General features: G+C 33.6%; 2 protein-coding genes across 2 annotated transcripts in view; one reads left to right on the forward strand and one right to left on the reverse strand.

Moving 5' to 3' along the window:
- Positions 1–24292, forward strand: part of LOC130442741 (high affinity cationic amino acid transporter 1) — a 148687-nt gene that overhangs the window by 13446 nt on the left and 110949 nt on the right. The gene's annotated exons all lie outside the window — the stretch shown is intronic.
- On the reverse strand, positions 7449–22329 carry LOC130451236 (outer dynein arm-docking complex subunit 4-like). The gene is made up of 8 exons (XM_056790126.1): positions 22259–22329; positions 21330–21671; positions 17496–17831; positions 15384–15625; positions 13757–14019; positions 11305–11501; positions 8783–9065; positions 7449–7727 (listed from the first exon to the last, which is right to left on the reverse strand). Exons 1-8 carry the CDS (start codon positions 22327–22329, stop codon positions 7449–7451), a joined length of 2013 nt encoding a protein of 670 aa, XP_056646104.1.

Consider the following 24292-nt stretch of genomic DNA (forward strand, 5'->3'; position numbering starts at 1 on the left):
TCTCGTTGCTCTTTATATATACAGGTTGTTTCTTAATTCAAGCGACACAATTCAGGGGGTGATTGCTCGTATGAAATTGATATGAATCTTTCTTATAACAAAATTGCCTCAGCTCACTCCTTTCCGAGATATCACCCTTAAAAGGTGGTGACTAAAATTGAGTTTTCATTTTTTTTGTTAAATTCTAATTATGCTTGAAATTCTGTAATTATCCTTGTTTTATTTACGTAAAAATTTTACTGCTGAATAATCAATAGCTGCAGAGAAAAAAAATGTTATTCGACTTCTCCTTGAAGATGACAAAGTTATATGAAAAATTTCGAAAGTAGAAAAGTTTAGGAGCTAAATTATTCATGTTATGTGAATAGAATTTTCCAAAAAAAAACGGACAGATGAGAATTTTCTTTGTAACTTTAAGGTGAGGGCACCCCTAATTAATACAACAGAATGTTGCGATTGTCTTCTGCTCACCATCACTTAATGTCCCTAACAGTCCCATATAGTGTTTTAAATTTGGTATTTTGCAAGGATTGTACGAACTTTTTTCGAAAGTTCGGGCCCCATAACTCCTCAGAGGTGTAGCTTGGTATTAAGGTAAATTCCTGCAATCGTTATATTTTAACCTTCCCTATACCCTATACCCTCTGTGCCTTCTTATTTCTTCTTTAAACTCATTTTGATAATGGAAAATTGTCGTCATGAAACCATTTTCATAATGTTATGGACGTATCACACTCAGTCTTAATGGAATATATGAATTGAAGATGTCAGAACTCATCAATAAAGATTGATAAATATACTTCGTTTGCGTTCAGAGTTTCTCACTAACATCTTAACTATTTTGGAGACTCAGATTCTGTTTGAAAATCGTATAAATGAGTCATTGCTGCTGTATCAGTTTGAATGAGTATAAGGGACGGCCAAAAACTGTGAGAACTAGAAATACCATTGAAAAAAGTTGATTAAATGTTACTTGACGACCGGCAGATTCAACTTAGAAAGATTGGAAAGGGGATAATTCCGTATCAAAAGAGAGCATTCACCTTATCTACCTAAAGATCTGTGCATGTGTAAGCTATCCGCGTATTGGGTACCGCGGTAGCTCACTTGGTACCAAAAACGAAAGGCTTGAGTATTATCATATTTTATTGACGTAGTTTGCTATTTTTTGCATCAATTCATAACTGTACTTGAAACCTGGAATCACTACTACACTCCCACGACAAGAAAAAAGTCTCGTCAATGGATTGCATCGGCTGGGAGAGTGATGGATACCTTTTTTGGGATGTTCATGGTCATCAATTATCTCGAAACAAGTGCAACAAGAATAGAAGAATAATACGCATCATTGCTTAATGAGATAGAGGGAAAAATTTCATTAAAGATATCGCATTTTAAAAAATTTTGAAGAACCTTCTTACATTTCATTGATTTCCATGGCTAGAATTACACTTCAAATTAGTTAACCACCCACCATGTTCACCAGATCTAGTCTCCAGCGATTTCCTGTTCCACAAACTCACTTACAGAAGATATATTTCTTTCGGACAGAGACGTTATCGAATACAAAAATGTCCTTTTTGTATTCGAGAAAGAGAAAGATGGCAGCTATTATTTGGATTGTTTTAACAGCTTAGAACATGGTCCGACTAAGTGTATATATAGGCAGAAAACGAGACTATGTTGAAAAATAAAAATGACTATGAAAAACAGTCTTGTTTCTTAGTTAGGATGAAACTTTTCAGACAACCCTCGTAAAATACCGCGAATAAAGTTTCTTGCAAGCTTTTCTTGCAATAGTTGATTATTTGTTGGTTTTGACAATACCATCTGTGAAGTATAACTATAATGGATGCTGCAAATTTAATTTTCTGTACCGAACAATCTGGATGATATCTTCTCCCCTATACAGACTACAAAACGAGACTTATCACTCCACTATATTTTGTTCTACTGATTAAAGTCCCAATTACAAGAAGACGATATATAACGAAACAAGTATTTCAAAAATTTGCATCAACTTCGAGGGCTGCTACTTAAGTTTTGAGACATAGCAACACTGATGTGAATATGTAAAATCTTACATTGCCAACATAAAGTTTTTAATGGTGAACGTACTCAGAACGTGTTTTCATACGAGGGCTATTCGTTATGTTTACAGATACTTGAAATGTTTTTATCTTGGTGAAAAATGGAATTAAATCGCAAACAGTTGTTGGGTTAGAAAACATCGATGCCGTGCGTAAACTGATATTGTAAGGCTGTCAAAAAGATTTAGGTGCATTAGTGCAAAGAAATTTAATCGTCAAAAAGATTGTGTCAGGCCACGAATCATGGATCTATGCATATCAACCTAACAACTTTCGATTGTACGGGTCTTTCAAGATTCAACAAAAGTTGTACGCACACTTCAAAGCGAATTTTCGCCTATTTTTTTGAAATAACTGGACATGTCAACACTGTTCCATTAAAGTAACGTAGAACGGTCGATTCTGAATGGTACACCAGAATTTCTTTGCCAGAAGTGTTGGAAAAAATCAGGGAAACCAATCTCAGAAAATGAATCATTCTCCCCCACTGTCGTAGTAAAGCACTCACACATCAGTACAAACAATAATGTTTTTGAACAGTCAAAACATGGAATTGATGCGCCATCCACCGTAAAATCCTTGTTTGACACCCAACGATTCCTACACCTGAAGAAGTGGTTGATGGTGATGAATTTGGATGTACATCAATCGGAAAGGAAAAATGCTTCGACAATTTGTTCAAACGCATGTAAAAGTGTATATTGGGGAATTGAGAATATTCTGAAAAACAAAAGAGCAATATCCAATTATAAATATTTGTTTTTATTTATCTATCTCAAAACTATGTAGTATTCCTCGTATATACTCAAATACTAAACCGAGAAAGTGTGATTTTACACAAATTTTCAAATTGTCAGTTTAAATGTAAAATTTTTTTCTTGCTGGTTGATGCTGTCGTCGCGCTTTAATAAAGACAAGCAAAAAGCTCATTCTTTTTGAAGTGATTGTAGAGAGAAATATTTTAGGTTACGCTGTTGAGGATACGAGCATATCGAGAGCAGATATGTCGAGCAAATACGAGGGTGGGTTAACAGAAAAGTGACTACTTCCCATATGTTAATAACACTTTTGCAATGACTTCGGCGATTACATTGTCAGTTTTCTCCATGTTTATGATGTCAGTTATCAAAATTTTATAAAATCTGTAAACTTATACTTATCAATCGTTTAATAAAAATATAGTGAGCTACCAACACCCGTCGCGGCTTCGCCCGCGGTTTATTGAACCTCGCGAAATATAGGGATAATTCAATGAGAAATGAGTTATGTATTTTTTGCATTAATTCAATTTGGAAGTGTTATAAACAAAAGACACATTATCATTTGAAAATTGTACACATTTATTATTTATATGATAAATAATATAACAAATACAAACATACATTTCAGTAACATAAAGATATTAAATAAATGATTTATTATTGAACTAAAAATGATTACAAAAACTCAAAACGAAATATTGTATCATCAAAGGCAGAAATTAGTTTTTAGATAATCTTACGGGACCCATTTATAAAATAGAATCGCTTTGATATCTCATTTCGTCACGAAGAACTGCTAAATATATGGTTCCGTAATAAAAATTTTTGTTTTGAACTCTTTGAACCCTTTCCAAGTCGAATTTTGAAAATCATAGAAATTGGTTTTTAGGTATTTGTATGGAGAATATTTTAGTGCAAAATTAAGTCGATATCTCAACTAGCTGCCGAGCAGAACGAAAAAATCGAATTTGCAAACATACCACGTTTTACCCATTTTAAATCGAAATTTCACAAGATCCTTTCTTAGCGGACTACAAGTGACAATCCGAAGCATTGGAGCAAAGTATACAAACACAAATTGTAAAATGCCGATCTTTAAATATGATATTAAAAACAATTGCAAGCCATAAATCGGGCGCTGATTCTTCGTGTTTGATAAATCTATTTAAGACATACGTAAGATTAAGAATCGCTATGCATCACGTGAGAAAACATATATTAAATAACTTGACACATTACAAAGCACTAAGAAACGTTACCGGTGCATTTCAAACAACACCGATTGAGAGCCTTTACTGTCTGACCGGAGTATCACCCCTCTGTCTCTGAAGAATACAACTAAGTATGAATTATGTAACATCAGTCCTGTTCAAATAAAAATAACCCTGTTAATCTGAAAATCAATCACAAATCTCTTTAAACACCTATTCTAAAACAAACACACAACTATTCCGTTCGTTCTATGAAAGAATTCGCCAATATACAAACACCCTAGCACTTGAATTACCAGATTTCTTTCCAATCAATATAAACATACCTCCTCCTTGGGCAACCCCTATTCTCACCATCAACGTCAACATGAACTCCTTTAACAAGGAAGAAACAAACCGTTCTCTAATAACACAATCGTTCCGTACTCTTACCATTTTCTGTACAACGACGCATCCAAAACAACTAATGGCCTAGAAGCTACAGTAGTAGAAGAGAACGAAATACACATACTTAAACAATCCCCATACGGGAGAACTTTATGCCATATTACAGACACTAATCATCGCTAGAAGAAATCAGAAAGACAATGGAACAGCCATAATTACAGACTCCATGAGCTCAATACAAACCATTCAACAACTTTTTCCCAAACACCCAAAAGGTATCCTTCTTGAAACGAAAAAGCAGAGAAATGTGTCAAAGAACCAGCAGATAACTACGAAGCAATCGCAGTCGATATTAAAATCTATAAAACCATCCGTACAACAATGGAAAAACAGTTTTAAAAATCGTAAGGACCAAATAAAAAATTGATCGTTTAAGGCTAGGGTACATTAAAGTGACACACTCATATTTATTTAGTCGAGAAAAGCCACCAATATGTGAAACTTGTAATGAGAATCTAAACGTGAAACACTTTTTGTTGAAATGTCAAAAGTACAAAAACGAAAGACTAACTAACAAGTTTCCAAACGCCATAATTTCTCTACTTATCAATAATTTTATACCACAAACTTAATCAAATATCCAAAAAGACACTCAACTGTATCATAAATTGTGAATAACTGACATGTCGTTAATAACCTTTGAAGTTGATGTGACAATAAAAATAAAAATAAATGTGACTCGGATATTTTAATTGAGTATATTTTATTAATTTTCTGCATATTCATCCAAATTGTAAATCTCTTGGGATGTAAATAAAATATTTCTTTGAATTATTCCTAATAAAAATTTTGTTATAAATAAACATTTTCCATTTAGTATTTTCCAAAAATGCAATACTCAGTGCCTTACATTATTTTCAATATAGAATGAGCGAAAAAAGTCAAATAATTCCACATTCTTTATACAGATTGGCGCAATAGAACGTGCATATTGCATAATCTTTTTTCTCGAGGTAAACGGTGCGTGGGCGGGGGAACCTAGCGTGGTTGGATAGTTGCACTCATAGAGTCTTAGTAGCCATGAGTCACTGCGACGGAAAGCATCGCGCTTTTTGTGATCGCACGTTTTACAACACGGTCGTTCATACGTCTTGACAAGGTGACTGTATCGTTCAGAATATGGATTAAGACACATTAATGAAGCTCCGAGTATGGGTTAAGCGTTTTGAAGAGGTTTAAACCAGCAGCAAAAGGTCGTCCAAGAACGTCTAGGACCACAGACAATATTGATAGGGTGGAGTCAGTACGAGAAAATCCACATGTGTCTACTCGGAAGCTATCGACGGCTTAAACTTGTCGCGCCGAAATTAACAGCGAATTTTGAAATTGGATCTTGAAGTGCATCCTTATAAGCTCCAGTTAACACAGGAATTGAAAGATACCGACTTTGGAAATGTTGGCGTTTGCTGAAGAAATTCTTCGTCGATTTTCCACTTCTCACAACATCTTTTTTCCAGATGCGGCTCATTTTCATTTGAATGGGTTCGTAAATCGACAAAATTGTCATTATTAGACCGAAAAAAGTCCAAAAATGAGACATTAAAAACCACTGCATAATCCGAAAGTAACGGTATGGGCAGCAACATCAAGCAACCGAATTATTGGCCCTTTCTTCTTTGAAGATTCATGAGGACGAAACATCACCGTTAACACTGACCGCTATACTGCAATGCTAGAGGAATATTTGACTCCAGAACATGCGAGATCAAGAATAGCGAATACAAGAACTTTGTTCCAACAAGACGGAGTGACCTGTCACACATTAAATGACTCTATGGCGGCTGTGAGACAGATGTTAAAGACCCCTTAGCCTCCACGTAGCCTCGACTTGACGCCTGTTGATCTTTTTTTGTGGGACCACACCTCAAACATGAAGTCTACATGAACATTCCGAGGGTCAGCTAAAGGAAAATGTCCGCCAGGATATGGCAGCAATCACCTCAGATTTATTGACCGAGTTTTCACAACTACGTTCGTGCTTAGAAGAGTGCCGTTTTTGATTCTAATTTTATTGAGCGTTCTATTAAAGGTATACATGGTGCCATTAAAAAAAATTAGTTTTTGTTATTTACAAAATTCGAAATTCATACAGTAATAAAAAGACTCGAAAAACAGGAAAATTCAATAAACTCAAGTTATGTGTTTGAAAATTCATTTTTTAAATGATGCCAGCATGATTTTTATTTTGCGGAATTTTCCAAATATAATGATTCTTCAATAAAAATTCAAATAACCTTAAATATTTCCTAAACCGTACGGAAATCAAATAGGTCGGTCTCATGAAAGTTACTTTTGTTTCCACCACTTAATCAAAAAATGCAATAAAATATATGGTGTTTCATTTAAAACTCCAAAGTTGATGTCGATACTGAAGAATTCGGACACCCTATACATAATACAAGGAGCTTTTGCAATTAAAGTTTTTTGATACCTTTTACAGGTTTACCCTCTATAAATACTTATTGAACTTCACCATAATAAAAAATTGCACGCGTCGTTACTTAAAGCTTTGAAAAAAAAAAATAAGCTAGCGCTAGAATGTGATTGATTGCCTCGTCTCGCCTCGTCCTTTGACTCACGAATTAGCACACAGTTCACACTCTCCAGTTTGCGTACTCTCATAAAGTCACGTGGAGAGTCTGAATTGGTCTTCATAAGAGGCGCTTCCTGAGAGTCTGGACCGGGTATCACACATCGATGTGAATGAAAGAAAGTAAGTCTCATAATATTGACTCTTTATTCAATAATTGATATAATGTACGAATCACTTCCTATTGAGCTTCAATTATTCTTTATCTGTACTAAACTATGACGAGAATCATTTCATACCAGTTAATTGACAGTATCTAGTGTTACCGATTCGAGATTAAAAGTAATAGTAACAGTAAAACAATTCCAAAGAAATTTCCATAAAGAAATATAACCAACAATTATGGAATTTATGGAAGATGGTATTGCACTAGCGACATGAAGTTCGCTCCTTTAGTAGTTTCTGACATACTAGGAAAATCGGATCCTCTTCTCGATTTTGTTCGTACTATAGAATCGCTGACGGATGATTGATCAGTACGTTTACCCTTCATTTGTACCCCTGCCATCAAATTCATTCTTCTGCTAGATGGTTGAGCTGCCATTGTTCTAAACAGATGAGAGAATTCTTCTTTGATCTTGTCGTTGGCCATGAGGGCTAAAATCTTCATTTGTCGTTTTTCAATAACCTAGAAACAAAAATTAACATTTTTTTTAGTCGATCAAAGATAATCTCACTCGATCAGATTTTTCACGGTGAAGATGTGCATTGAGAGTTTATCCACGTTTGAGCGCCTCAAAATTAATAATTCCGCGTCTACTATATCAAACACGCAGACGCGGTAAACCCGGCTTCGTAGTACTTCGAGGTTATCTATTTGTAGAGATCCACTGCCTTTTGCGTTTCTGGTTATCAAATATTACCCAAAGATTATTTATGGTGCCGTTAGTAGTAATTCGTTGAATGTGATAGATAGCACGACATCGTTTAATATTTTTCCTCTTCCTAATGAATAGCAATCATAAGAATCATTAGATTTAAGCGAGCCTTCACGAACGTCCAATTCACTTAAATAAATCTCTTGATGGGTCGGTAATAATATTTTAATCTCTATGATACTCATTTTTCAACGATTGAATTTTATATAGTTTTGACTGTACTATCTCTATAATCCCCAACATTTTGCTCAATATATCAAAAATATTGGCAGTTTTGGAACATCGGTGTTTTCAACAAAACCTTTCATCGCGAAAAAACGTGAAATCCCACCTAACATAGTCGTGATTTGTTATTTGATGCTCTGTTTTAAAAATATAGTCTTCACCAAAACAAGATATTTCCATAGTAAAATTTTATTTTACAAAAAAATTCCTTGAACGGATTTAAAATTAGTCTACAAGTAACCAGAAAATGCTTTTTAGTTCACCTTATATTTAAGAGCTATCTTTCCATCATCTAGTTTATACCAATGAGAATAGAAAGTTTTATATGTATGTATCAACTGAAGAAATTAATTTTTCTGGTCTAAACAGATTTTGATTTTGGTATTCATGTTGTAGGTGGATCTATTGATCAATATAATTACGCGAATTGCCAATATCAAGTCATATATCGAAATAGGTCAATTTATTTCAAACTGATTTTCAACACCTAGAATCCTGACGTAAAATCAAGAAGATTCTTCACGAGAGAAATGAATAATGGAAAGAGAAAGTTTGCTTTAATTATTAAATAATTTGATACCTTTTCTCCTGTTTCATCATCAAGCTCGATGTCATTTATGATTTCAGTGCATCGACGAATGTAGCTCTTCAAGTCCTTATCTTTTATCTGATCGGCTACATTCATACAGTTTTGTAACGATAATAGAGCGTCGTTTTTGTTTTGGTATCTTATGCATATTCTTGTCATCAACATGTGAAGATTAAAAAGCCATTGAACTTGATCCTCGTGGTCTTGTGCTTCTAATATACCATTTTTACAATAGATTCTGGCTTCTTCATATCGTTTATTCAACATCTGGAATCTAATATGTATAAATGAAGCTATAGTTCCACATAATTTGGTAATTGTGATGATCTGAGATAATCAAATAGTTATTCTAAGTATTTGTTATAAGTATTAAATTAATCGTTGTTTAGAATGAGCTTATATAAAAATAAAAGTTGCCAGATTCTGAAAGTGAAACAAAAATTGACAAGATGTGAAACAATTTTATTGATATTTGATATTATGAAAATATTTTTCGGTTAATACCAGTGTCAGCCAGCAAAGACGGTGTTACCACTTTCGCTTTTAAATGTTAGAATCTATAATTTAATAAGTTATATATGGGAATGAGAGATAATACCAGAAGCGTAGAAAATGACAATGATGCTACCAATATACTAGAAAAAGAAAAAAGATAATTGCTGAAAATAGAGAGGTATATCGCTACTAGATACATTCTGGAAAATAATGTCTAAAGCAATAGACAGAAGTTTGAAAAAATGAGAAGAAAACTTGTTTGGAGACCACCAATGCGGGTTAAGACTTCGAAGATCAGTCCACAGGCCAAATTTTCAGTCTTCATACATTTGCGAGCTTACGATACTGTGTATAGGAACCATATTTCGAAAAAGTTTTACTAAAATGACACATCAACATACAAAAGCGATAATAAAGGCAAATCAAACAATATCAAAATGTTTCCAGAGCAACGTTTGATTAGAACACAGAGATCTGCTATCCACCCCGCTGTTCAATATAGTATTAGAATAGACAGTACGTAAAATAAGTCTGAGCAGAGACATTTAAAACAAGGACAACGCAACTGTAGGCATATGCAGATGAGATGTAGTAATCCTTTCAACATCGAAAAACGAGCTTAAGGAAATTTGCAGATTCTCCATAGAAACGGTAGAGACAGTGAATCTTAAAGTTAACAAAGGTAAGTTCATGATAATGACAACACCACAAATATACGAAGAAAAAGTAACGAGTTCAAAAGTATGTATATCTTGGGGTGGTTATCAAGAACGACGTTGACGAGAAATAAAATCTAGAAGCAAAAAATGATGAAGGGAAGTAAATAATTGAGTGCATTGAATACGATAATAATTAGCAAAAAAGCAAAGCTACATCTATATCAAACAATCATAATATCAACAGTAAACTACAGAAGCGAAGATTCTTAACAAAGCAGAAGAAGAAATATATGGGAAATGATAATATTAAGGGGTAAAAAGGAGGTAGAATTATGGCTGGAATTTATTAGGAGAAGCGGAATCAAGCAAAATAATAGGATCCAAAAAAGAGAGTTGCGTACCATCTATTCCTCAGTCTCTCTTTTATTTTTGTTTCTCCCTATTCTACGTCTAAAATTTTTTTTTGCTTTAAAATCTGGTATTCACTGGATGTAACCCAGCCACTTTTTTTGGATTTTGGATTTTGGATTTTATTATCGGAGGGAGAGGCATCAGAAGTGGAAAACGAAAGTAAAAAATAGGAAAGAGTAGAAGGGAATTACTTTCATAGTATGTAGCACTATAATTTGTGAAAAAGCACCCTAAAATCTCTCGATGTATCAATATTGTATCCCAAATTTCTCTGGCCTAATTTACCGCATCAAATATCATCTATTTACTCTTTGGCCCAATTTACTGCTGCCCAGTAAACTGATGCTCTTTCTCCTTTATTTCAATAGTCCAATAGGACTCATGTGCCGCTATCTCTGTCTTTAATATTAACTCTACGTAGAAAAGTTTTTGATTATTAACTAATGTAGAAAAATAGAGAGTCTCCTGAATCGATTTCATAGAATCCATTTGGTGGTTCCAAAAAAAATTTCGTTATGTCATCTCCCGAAAAAATGTATACTTGTCACTACCCCAAAAAAGGGGAAGTAAGAAGAATTCTTCTATTAAAAAATGTTCACAAGAATTAGGAATATAATTATCATTCAACATTTTGATCACAAAGTTGGGAATTTGTTTGCTTAAGCTATTAAACTATTCATAAGTAATACATGTGATTTTGTTTTGCAATAATTCCAATTCTTTGCTCATTCTTAGCAATCTAAACCATCAGTAGAAAATTATGTTTTACATTTGACAGAACGGACGCTTCGATTTCAAATAAAATATAAAAATTATTCGTTTTTCATACATGAAATATTCAAAGAGAAAAAAAATTTTCATAAGAACCATGACAAGTGTTTCAATTTTTCAGATCTTTAATGGATCTCGATTAAAGTTAACTTTTATACTTTAACGCATAAATATCACCTGGCTAATTCATGATAACACCAACATATTTCTAGAGGTGCTTCAGCTGTAACCAAACGTTTTTCGAAAAATTCTAATTGTTGTTTTATATCAAACACGCCAAGGTCGTATTGGCTTATAACAGAATCTCCGGAGGGCTTCCTACTGATAGGTTGACCCATAGAAACCAAGATACGTTTCTCTTGATCCCACTTACTCTGAAAAAAGAATATTTCATAATCAGTACATAAATTCATGATCATTTATCAATCGTATAAATTAAAGATTTCAGTTCAGAATGGAAATAATATGATATGAGTGAAATTTGAACTCAAATGTATACCAAGTAGGATGCAGTGAAAGATTCAATATTTTGGAACTTCCGTGAGTAGATAACTAATGTAAAATAAAAAGAAAGGTTATTTGGTTATTTATTTATCTAGGACCGTGCTTTCCAAAGCGGTCCACCAGTGGTCCACGGAAGACTCGACGGGGGTCTATGTTGGGCGTGACAAAAAATGGAAGTCCATAATCGTAATACGACTTGTGGTGAATATGAATCTTTTATAAACTTGTTTTATTCTTCACCATTATAAATACGATTGTCAGGAAATTTCATAAAGAAAAGTGAACCGATATTAGTGTTGGGCAGTGGCCGAATTTGTTCCCAGACTTCCGAAAAGTAAAGTGATATCGATATCTCTCTCATTAAAATAATTTTTTTCGTAATTACCATTGTAAAGATCTTGTGCTGGGAGTAGTAGATTTCAAAGAAGTGAAGTTGGATGGAGTCACTTTTTCAATTAGCAAACTTTACTTTTCTGATATCCACTCACAGCACAATCAAAATTTAAGTGAAAATTTGTTTCGTTGACTCTATTATCAAATAATTAACCCTTTCAAGCTATCAATTCTAACCTTCCTTTCTTTCGAAAACTGTTGTTGAAACTCAACCTCAACGCAAGTTTCCATAGATAGATCTAATCTTCACTATTGTCGAAATTTGGAAATTGTTGCTGCGTCCACGGGATCCAACAAAAAGTTCAAAATGGTTTATGAAACAGAAAAGTTTGGGAATCAATGATCTAGGACAGGTCATTAAATTTTTTTTTGTTCATTTAACGAGACCTTAAAATTACAGTAGATCATAATGGCAAATCTTATGTACTGATTACTGCTAAAGGATGGTGGTATTAGAAAATGCAGTGTTGCCAGATATAGCTCTTCAAAATATACAGATTGGCCCAAGTATACGTAAATTGATCCGAACTGATACAAATCAACTTGTGAAACTGATAGTATCGCTAAAAACGCGAGTACTGTTTCAATATTAATTTACTGATTAATAAGGAACATGCAGTTTTTAAAAATATTTCTAAAAGCTCTTGATTACAGTTTTTTGTTTAATATGAATGTACAACATTACGATAATTAATGTCATGTTTCCATCTACCTTTTGCCACACGAATATTACGTCACACGCTTTCATATTTAATAAAGTATGAAATAAATCATGAGGAAATAGTAATTTTTCTTTCTTTGGACTGTTCTAATAATAACTTTTTCTGTTTTCATCTGAATGAAAATGAAGAATGATTTGAAAGAAGCGACGTTAAGTGGTATAGTAAAATAAGACATGTATAGTGTGTAGTCTAAGAAAATATATCACACCTATGAGGTGCAAACGATAAAATTTTACAGTTCTCTGCAAACAAATTCGCTTAAAGCGCCATTTGTACCAGACTTATGGAAGCTACGATTAATAACAACAATCAACGTTGATGATCAGTTTGTTATTAATTATTTATTTATTCAAATAAAAACTATCCTATCATTAAGTTGGACTAAATTATATATATTTGCAAACTTTCATGATTATCAGTTGACTCGTTTTCGAGTTCGTTCGGAACATACACACGGACACTGAATTTTTATATATTAAGAATATATCTACAGGGGTTAATATGAACAAAAATATTCCTAGGAAACTAGGAAGATTTGTTGAGTATATCAGAAGACTAACATGAGTTTTGTCGCCCTAATAGACACGTGAAAATGCTAGGTTTAGAACATTCAGATTCTACTACGTAAAGAAGAAAACTTCTAAACAATTTCTCCCTAAATGTGGGATATCGACAGCCTTTCCATATCCTTTCATAAAAACTTTGGAAATTCGAGCTCCATTATCAACATCCATTTCTTCATTAAAAGCTGTTTAAACTCTTGGTTTTTGATGTTTCAACACAAGAAGAGCCTACCCTGAAAATTTGATCTCAAATAGATCAACCATCTCCTAGATGGGTGATGATCATCTTCATCTTGGAATATAAACTGAATATAAATTGATTTCAGTACTGATGGAAATGGACATTCGTCACTGAACATCATATGGGTATTTTTGGTATATATATAAAAATGTAATATCAATTTCGTAGGTACAAAAATATAATCTCAATTTTTGAGTATTACTCACTTGTTCTTTATTAAGTCTGTTGAGATAATAAAATGCTTTACGAATATATATCAAACTTTGCTGGAGATACTCATCTTTTTCCGGCAATAGCCTTTTAGGTTTTGCGTCACAATATAATCTTAGCTTATCGGCAAGTTCCAGTACTGCATTTAAATCTTTATTATCGCAAGCTTCTTCCAATTTGGTTAATATCTTCATAGCCTCTTTTCTATAATTTTGTTGATGTAGTAGTAGCTCTGCATACTGTCTAGACTTCAGTGTACCTAAAATGAAACAAATTCATATATCGAAGAAGTCTACTAAAAACATAATTTATATTTCTAAATATTAGTTTTTAATCGAACAATGATTTCTTTCTATATGAAAAAGATATTGCAATTTCATTGAATTGATCCGATCTTGACTCGGAAGACGAAATATCGCGTTCAGGGGTCTATACTATGCTAATTACTAAATTCATGAGTCGAGGGTTGCTACTCAAGCTTTAAGATCAACACATGCGCTTGAACCAATTGTCGAAGCCTTTTTTCCATTCCGAGTTAGGTGATTTGTACACATCAACAGCTTCCTCCGTTAAATAAAAACGTTGACCTCGCAAATTATTTTTGAGAGAAAAATCATTGGGTGCCAAACAAAGACTGTTCGTCGGATGACCTATCAATTCGATGTTTTGACCGTTCACAAACGTTTTTTGTTTGAAATGATGCGTGAGAGCTCATATTGTCGTGGTGGATAATGATTCGTCTTCACCGATGGCTTTCCCTGATTTTTTCAAACACTTCTACCAAACAAATGCTGGTGTACCATTCAAAATTGACCATTCTACGTTTTTCTTATCGAACTGTGACGATATTTCCAGTTATTCAGAAAAATCAAACGACCAGTTGCTTCGAAGTGCTTCGTGCACGAACAACTTTTGTTGAATTTGGCTCGTCTTAAATGATGGTATGGCACATGACGATCTGGTAATATCAGTTTATGCACAACAATGATGTTTTCTGGCATAAATGCCGATTTTGGCCATCCTTCCCGAATTTCATCCTGTAGAGAATTGCGACCACGATTGAATTCGGAAACCCATCGAAACACGATGGCCCGAGATGGTGCGTCATCACCAAAAGTCGAAGCGAGTTTATCGGCACACTGTCGTTGGTTATATCCACATCAAAAGTTATAGATAATCATTGCACGAAAATGTTTGGTATTCAATTTAATTTTTTCACCAAGTATCTGTAAACTAAAAATTCATGTCAGATTTGACATATTCACATCAGTGTTGCCATATCTCAAAGCTTAAGTAACAGCCCTATAAGGTAAGTCACATGTGTAATGTTTACTAAGCCTTAGCCGATTGGGTGTTACTATTTAACTTGGAAATACCGGTCTTGTAGATAGGATTCAAAGATGAGGAAGTAATTATGTAGGAGGTTTTTTCTGATCTTATATAAAAACTGATCTCTTCGAACATTTTCCAATTCCAATTAGTTTAAAAATCACTTATTCTTTCAAAAAATTTTAAGTACATACAGTAGTCGAAATGAGTTTCTCCCGCAGTCAATAATGATAATGAAAATGATAACTTAAGAGTGGAATGGATGATTATAAATTTGGTTGTAGAAAATTTCACCTGATATTCTCGCTTCTTGATACTTAATAAAGTAAAACGGTCGCCTAATCCTCAATAATTCTTGTTTATTGGCTATATATGAATACGTTTCTTTGGCAATTTTCTTCAGGCGTTCATTACCGGCTTCGTTCGCAATACACATACCTGGAGTACCCTGTTTCATTTTCTTACAAAATATCTTCTCCAAATACATAGCGTCCAAATATTTTTCTGCCATAAAATTTTCGATATTTTTCGTATATCTGATTAAATAGACTTACATTAGTATAAGTTTAGACATTAATTCTGATATGTTGAGCCAGTTAATCCTTTTGAAATAGATGGCACTCAATTTTAGCCTCAAAATATCATCCGACAACTTCGTATGAAAAAAAAACAGCTTCAACTTAAACCGGCGGCGCAGGAATTTAAGTCAGCTGCGTAGAAACCTACAAGAATTCTATATTGAGACCTTCCATGCCATGTTTTATATCGTATGTGCCAGATTTGAGGAGCTATTGAATGGTGTATTATATGTCTTGAGATTTGTCTTTGGCAAATAATGAGGCTGTTTGGTGCTAAAAATTATATTTTTCCAAGTAAGCTCTCCAACAGTTTAAGCTAAAACAGCAATTAAATGAATAAGTCAATAATCAACTTAGTTTTCACTCAACTGCATATTTCTAATATATTTTGTACTTCGATTAATGTATCAGGTGTCCCAGGAGAATGACATGTCAATATTCTTCTTCTATCCAAAAATGTAGATTCCAAAATAAATCGTTGAAATTATCAGTAATAAGTAATAATAATTTTAATTAGTTCAATATTGTTAAAATATTTTCCATATCTACAACCATAATAACTAACCAATATTCAGAGGAAAATTTGTAAAATCTACAATTTTATTAAGATATCTCAGAATGGAAGAGATTTCTTCTTTTATTTTTTGCTGGCTAGAACTACTTCTATGATACCTTATTAAAACGGTTAGATTTAGGAGTAATCCAATACCTCCCTCTAGCGTGTATGATACTAATTAGACAGGAAAAACCTGTTGAATGGCATCGAAGTCATAGGAACTTTTTCATAATAACATAACACTTTTCTCCATCTATTATTTAAATGGATATACATGAAAAATACAATGATTGTTTTCCTCATGTCATTTTAAACGATTGCGTCCCCTAGCGGTAGGCATCTTCTTCTCCTATGGTGCTGCAGCTCTTTTGCGGCCCTTGACCTCTCTAAGCTAAGTTATCTTCCCCAGCTGCTTTTATCTAAAACTGTCCTCTTCAAATATGTACGTTAAGAAGACCGATTGCGTCATCTGCTAGCTTTTCCTAGGTCTTCCAATGTTCCAATGCCCACGCCCCTCAAAATTAAATTCAACTACTTTTCTCGGAATTATCTGTTCATCTATTCGCCCTATATGACATGCGGATTGATCTGTGTTTCCTTGATATAGCTCATTCCCATTATTCCTGAGGAACTGAGCTACCTCGATATATCTCAATGATGATGAAGGCTTAGTGGCAAATTTGCATATAGTTTGGCCAATATCCATCCTTATCTAGATAATTATAGAGGCCTTGAATTCACCAAGGTTAATCCACGTTGTTCCTTAAATGTTTGCTATGGATTTCTTAGATATTTATTAAGTACTTTGCTTAAAACAGTTCCCTAGTTGAGAACCACACGACTAAATGGGTTTGAGTAAATGTTTGTACACCATAAGCTTTTTGTGTACACTTATTTTCTCACTCGTAGCAAATTAATTTACATTTGGTCAACAATATCGTTATTATAGAGGCTATCGTTCCGATGGTAACAGTTAATTGTTGTGAAATCGTTCAGAAATGTATTGAGTACTATAGTTGAATACCATTCGTCCAAAAAAATTCGAGTATATGTACACCAGATTAAAGTTGTATCCAATTAGTGAATACATTTTTTTATATTTAATGCGATGATCTCCATCGTATATAGATTTTGTGTCCATACGGAAATAACATAGTATGGCGAGATGTAGTTGAGGATGACATTGAGGTATCAGTTGAGGTCTATCTTAAATGAAGAATTCTGTAATAAAATAATTAAGAATCTGAAAAAGACTATTCATCTGCTACTAACCTTTGCAAAGGACTGAATTGAAATGGTTGATTCAAAGGTGGGATCACGTATTTCAACGATTGTTGACTATCGAGAGTATCCCGTAATCTTAGATGTTCCTCGACTTGATCTCCCAGTTTCCTGGTAGATTTTCTAGTACGAGTTTTCTTTTTTACAATTTTCTTATTTCTGGGAATCGGTCCAGTATCTCTACCGGCATCTAGCACTCGTTTCCATGCCAGTTTTCTTATTATTATGAAATGATCACGCATCGGTTTACCTGCTGATTCCCCTAAACATTGTTCGATTGTAGAAGAACATTTCATGATACCCAAGAAGAAATCATCAGGTTTTTTTCTGAAAATTGTTATAAAAATAAATTATTCTTATAAGAGTATCATATCTAATTAGATAAACCTGCAGAAATATATAATATAAATAAGTTGAAGTCGTCTCTTGAATTGTCACAAAATTGATCGATTATTCTCTAAATAATTTTACTCATAGTGAAAACAGAATTATTTTCAAGTAATTATCTCCTATATAAACTAAAATATCAGGTAATGAGTATGCATTAACATACAATATAATCTCGTAATCTATATAAAAATTATCAATCTGCTTCGTCTATAGAAGCATTTTGCCGGAGCCATGTATAAGTCTTTTTAATGCTGGTTCTGCAAGCGCGAAGTGAAGATTGCTGTTTACTTGAAAATATGGAGGGTAGAGAGAAGAAAAATCTGTGTCTGAGAAAAAATGTACGTCAAAATATGCTAAATACTTAAATGGGGGTGAACACATCCCCTGACACGGTAACTTCGCACTTCCTAAGCAAGTGCCCAGTTATGCATGGAGAACAGCTGCAAAGAAGGCGAAGGACCACTCAGATTAGATCTTTAGCCGAAAAAGGTTGGAAAGGGCTAACTAGGGACCAGACAATCACGAGATTGAGGGTATATAGCTTAGGGTAGATAAAGGAGTCTACGCGCGAAACCGAGACGCGGAACCTGTCGAAATGACAGATGGTGGTGGAATGTCCTCTATCGCATCCATCCGTAGACTTATCCAGGGGTGGATGCTTAGCGGAGTGGCTTCCTCACGTGTGAGTGTGTATGTGTGTTCATTTTAAAGAAAGCGCCAAGTATTATTTACGCCCTGGACAACTTTTCAAAATTTTTTACAACGCAATTTGTTGCAATTCTCAATAATGAGTCAACAATAGTATTAACATTTCTAACTCGGCATAGTTCAATTCATCTACAATTGCTACAATCATATCACACCCTTGGTTGACTAGTGCCATTCTGGGAGATTTTTCAGCGGGTATTTACGTCATATTTATTCAATAAACCAATCTACACCCGCTGTGGATGTCGGTGTTTGTATGTGTGTGTGTTCTTATTTATAAACACTACTCGTTTGTATTTCTCGCTTTTTTCGTGGCTTCTGTCCATGTCCTTCTGAAATTTCAATTTTTACAAAAAATGTTTAGGTTTGCCAAATTCTTTTTGCTGGTCTATTGATTTTCATTCTATAAAGATGTTAAAGTCATTTGAGCTGATATGTTTCAATTGTTTCAACTACAGGTTCCATATATTCAACTGTTCTTTTATAATACATTTCGTAAGTACTTTATTTCTGCTGCTTAAAATCAGAGAATCCAACTTTCCATTCCTTATTTCTGTATACTTTTTGTATCAGTTCCTCTATCTAAATCGTCTAAATCCTCTTTTTGACGTAGAAACATTGGGTTGGTCATGATTTTTCCTTACCTGGTTCCTTGCAGTCATTATAGGGAGTTGACCTTGGAAAATCGACATGCTCAATAAATGACCAAGTAAAAACTTGTATTTGGCATCCTAAAACTATTATCAAAATTCATATATAATTGGATGGTCGCAATTTATAAAGTCGGTGGTAAAAAGTCACTTTGTTGCAAGTATCTCGTTTTCTATGGGATTTACGTTATTTGTATCTATTATAACTATTGTAGAGAATTCAATCCTTTACAACATTTTTACACCTTGAACTGTTTTCGAGACAGAGGACGTAGAGCGCTTACTAAGGTTATAATTTATTGCCACATATATAATTAACATTTTTCATTAACTTTTAGATTAAATTCAATCTTTCTTTCCGATAATTCTAAAATTTATCAATTCAATAATCTCTTTCGGTAATTGAAAAATTACTAAGGGACATACTTTGCTACATTGTAATCATATTCTCATTCTCACTGATAGCATTTGAAGTAGAAAATAATTAAGTACATCTTATTCAAATTCCGTAAACTTGATGCAGCTTTGGAGAAGAAAATTGTCCGGATCAGAGATTATTTGTGCATGCAAACATTATTAGCAGTTTATAATGCTGCGAAATCTGTGGTTAATATCGATCATCTCCGTTATACGTTATACGTCAAGTCAACAAAGTCGAATAAACCTGTGAAGTTATCAAATATTCCACCAACGAGTGAAGCAGCTCACCAACATTTCAATCGCGTTCATTATCAAATTCAAACTTGGTTAGGGCATGATTTATAACCCTAAGAATTGGGTTGGACAATGCTGAAAGAATTCCCGTAACCTATCATGACTATCTTACAATTTGCATCAGATGAATTACTCAATACAATATTCTGTAACAGTGAAAGTGGTTGTGGCTCTAGATGTGAATGCAGGAAAGCGGGGTTCCATTTCTCTTTAAATTGCAGCCAGTGTAATGGACAAGCGTATCTCAATGCTGAACCATATCAGACTGATATTAATGATGATATAACATTTCACCCAGAAATCGTGAATGACTTGGAGATAAACGTCGTTGAAGACGGTAATAAAAAGAAACTTGGAGTTCCGCAGCAGAGGGACGACGACGAAGATAATGGAGAAGAAGAGAATAAAAACTAGAACTTGTTTTTATTAATTTTGACAATAATAAATCTATAAAATGATACGTTTGATAAAAACAATAATTTATTATTATTAAATAAATTGACACTTAACTAAAACTAGATAAGTAACCAAAAAAATTAAAAGAATTTGATCTAAAAATTGATGAAAAATGATACTTATATACATTCAACAAAAAATTATGACCTTAATATTACGAGTTTTTGATCGGGACTACCAATTGACCTCAGATAATTCTCTGACCGCGCGCTCTACGCCCTCTATTTCGAAAACAATTTAGGGTATAAAAAATTTTGGATACAAAAGTTATAGAGAATTGAATTCTCTACAATAATAATAATAATAATAATAATAATAATAATAATAATAAATACAAATAGCGTAAAACCCATAGAAAATGAAAACATCGATTTTTGACTCCTAACTTTAAAATTTCCAAAAGATTTTTACGTTGTCATATACTGGGTATGTCGATTTTCCGAGATATTCACATAATTTGGCCCAAGATGACTGTACCATTGTTGTTCCATTTGATATTGAATTAAATGAAAGAAAAATAATACCCAATTAAGTGCCATTTCAATACGATAATCGAATTCTTCAATAAATTCTGCGCATTTTTCGTTCTACAAGTTTCAGTCTATCTTCTCATTTCGAATAAAACGTGCACAGAATTTGTTGAAATAATTGATTATTATATATAAAGTTTCACTTGATTGGTAAATTCTGAAAAAAATTTATTTTATTAATTTAATTTGTTCAAATACACCCTTTAGTGGTTAACCTGAAATTCTGAAAATAATTTCCACGTATTTCTCGGGGCTGCTGTCCTCATATTTTTTTTCTGAAACTGTTACACTGAGGTGTAACTGGAAATATTTCGAATTTTGCGGTTGATTTTAGTGAAATTCTACTCAACATTGAAACATTCTTAAAATTTCCATACCTGATAGGTAATAGCCGAAAATTTTGCACCAGGGCATCTTCGAATTCGCAGTTGAGGAATGTAGTTTCCGATTTCTGTGCTAGACCTATCAAATTATCACCTTCGGTACTAAGGACTTTTTTTAAATCCTCCAGAGCTCCTTTATATTGGCAAGCTTTCGAACGAGCTTTGGATCTATCGATAAGCGTTTTCATATCGTCAGGATTCTTTTCTACAGCCCGATCATAATATTTCAGAGAACGTTGGTACTGTTCTAGTCTTGCTATATAATTTCCAAAACCTCTCCATAATGTTTCGCATCCGTATATCTCCTTCGGTGCGAAAGGATTTTTTATATCCATTCTGAAAAAAGTAAAATATAAATTATTTGTATATATGAATACTTGTCAATAATTTGACAGTGATTGACAGTAATCATGCATCATTCAATTCAATGTGCTCCAAAATATCCTTTGCCTTTGTCCCTCTCTGAGATAACGAATAGTAGAATTAATCAAACAAACAATTCTAGAAATAGTTCATTATTGACTATAAAAGGTAAAAATTACAGAAATCTTATAATTTGTAAAACTGTTTTAATTATTGAAAATTTCTCTAGCTTTTCACTTTTTATACATTTTTTTATGTTTTTCTTGAGTAATCGTCTTGATTTTAGGTCTGTTTTGATATAAAATTAGTTTCGCTCCGCGATGCGTGGCATCATTCTTTCTCTAAATACATTAATATATTCTTTCTAAATACATATATTTTTGAAAATTGAGAACTAAAACTTCAGATTATAAGTCTAGCATTCGTCTTAAGCCATGTTAACCGATCTTTCTGATTCTATGTTCTTTTGCGGTTGAATATCTCCGCTTTGAATTTCCTATGTTTATTTCCTAACCTGTCACAACTTCTTACTCACCGACTCCACTATCCTGTTCCATTACTTTCTGTCGTCCACAATTTGGCTCCTGTTTCTCGCCCCCACCGCTGCAGTATCTACCTTAATTTCCAGCATGTTTTAGGTCGTTAATTTAGAAAACTGATGGGTCGCTTCCACTCTGTCGCCATATCACAGCTTCGTATATGTCATAAGCAATTAAGCCCATGGATCTTCATCACTGTCACCGTAACACCCGAATTCACCTCGTCCTTGATCGCGTGATTTATCAATATTCATAGGTTAACTTTGTCAGTATTGACCGATTGCAGTATCTTCCTTAAGATCTTTCTCTCCAATTTTCTTCGTCTTTCTTTAACAGACACATGGTTTCGGCTCGATATGTAATGATTTGTCTAATTCCTGTTCTGAATGTTCTCAACTTTGTGTTTGTGCTCAGCTCTTTACCCTTCCAAAACTGTACATTCCTCAATTTTTTTGTCTACAATAGAGATAGTAATTTACACATATGAGGGCAATCCGATAAATAATTAACCTTAGTACATTCTCTTAGTCAATATCTGTCGATGATCGCACAAAGACATCAAAGAGCTTCTAGATGCTGTGTGTTCTAACCACCATTACGACTATCAAAAGTGTAGGCTGAAGGTCGGTTTTTGATGAGCCACGTCCAAGCGCCCTGAAAACGAGTACCACGCAGAATAACGTATCAGAAATCCATGATCTCGTGCTGGTATATTATCGATTGGAAGTGAGCGAGTTAGCTCAAACAAAAGATATGTTTTAAGAGGACCTGCATGAAATTTCGGACATGAGAATGCTGTCTGCATAATGGGTGCAGCGTTTGTTCAATCCGTACAAGCGCTACCGTAAGACCGCTTCAGAGAAGTGTTTGATGCTGCGCAATCTGACAAAGCTTTTGCATCATTTCGAGATATAGAACCACCCCATACCATTCCAATGATAAAAAGCTGAAATACTCTTGGTTCACATTTTCAATATATGATAATCCAAGCATAGTGATGTTTTTGTGCAAATTATTATTAAAGGGACGCCCAAACAAACTTAATGTAAGTAACCATAAGTATACTGAATACACTGTTTAAACCACCACTACACCAGAGATTGAAGAAGTTTACCTTCAGTCTCTGAAGACGGTAACTTGGTTATTGAAAGCTACAGTAAATTTGATATGAGTTTGATATCAACCATATTAGTTTTCATAACCTTTCGTTGCTGATAAGAGATGAGAGTTTTTGATAAGAATAGATGTACGTTTCGACCATATAGGTAATGGATCGATTCTCCTCACAGTATTGTTGTCATTCCTTCTAGAAACATTTTCCTCAATTTTACAATGTGATGTAGCTTGCATTTAGTTTTTATTTTACTTGTATTACGTATTATTTTATACAAACTTTACCACCGTTGAAGCTATAACCTTTTGGTATTAGTCTCTTAAAGTATAAACTCTCTCTCTGAATTTTGTATTACTTTTGGCTTGATTCTAAAGTCGAATGAGAAATGATCAACAAATGTCGATGATTCAAGAATCACATACAAGATAAAGTATCTGAAAATTTTATCAATAGTTTGAGTTTGTTATTTTTTGAAATTTTTTGTCAAGAACTATTTTTTATCAGCGTCCACTGATTTTTGTGATTTTTTATTAATTAAAGTACGATTTCAATGATTGAATGAGTTGACTGTAAAGGCGAGCTCCGACGAGACGAAAATCAACAAAAGTTGAACACGAGTTAAATCAGATTGAGTTCACACATGTACTAAAAATTGATCAATCACTCTCAGTATTAAAAAAATAATAGTTAATAATTTTGTTAAGACAAGAAACTAGCTGGGACCATTAGAAGTCTCGTTGAAGGAACTATCGTTAGAGGATAAAAAAGAATATAGAAACCATTTGAGAATGTCTGAAAAAAAAATTGGTGAGCTCCTGGGAAAAGTTCAGGGTCGTCTAAAAAACAAATTACAGTAATGTATCAAGCACTTTCTCCAAAGGTAAAGTTGCAAATAATAGCATCGGCCTTTTTATACCAAAAAAATCTTTGGCACATTAATA

The sequence above is a fragment of the Diorhabda sublineata genome, chromosome 1 (assembly GCF_026230105.1).
Source record: "Diorhabda sublineata isolate icDioSubl1.1 chromosome 1, icDioSubl1.1, whole genome shotgun sequence".
NCBI lineage: Eukaryota > Metazoa > Arthropoda > Insecta > Coleoptera > Chrysomelidae > Diorhabda > Diorhabda sublineata.

Bases quoted from the DNA above. Each gene is read 5' to 3' on its own strand.
- LOC130451236 (XM_056790126.1), bottom strand. From the start codon at position 22,329: ATGCTGGAAATTAAGGTAGATACTGCAGCGGTGGGGGCGAGAAACAGG. The intron at 21,672-22,258 runs GTAATGGAACAG...TACTTTTTTCAG, and splicing joins CAAATTGTGGACGACAGAAA to AATGGATATAAAAAATCCTT. The intron at 7,728-8,782 runs GTATCAAATTAT...TTTTGTTTCTAG, and splicing joins ATGATGAAACAGGAGAAAAG to GTTATTGAAAAACGACAAAT.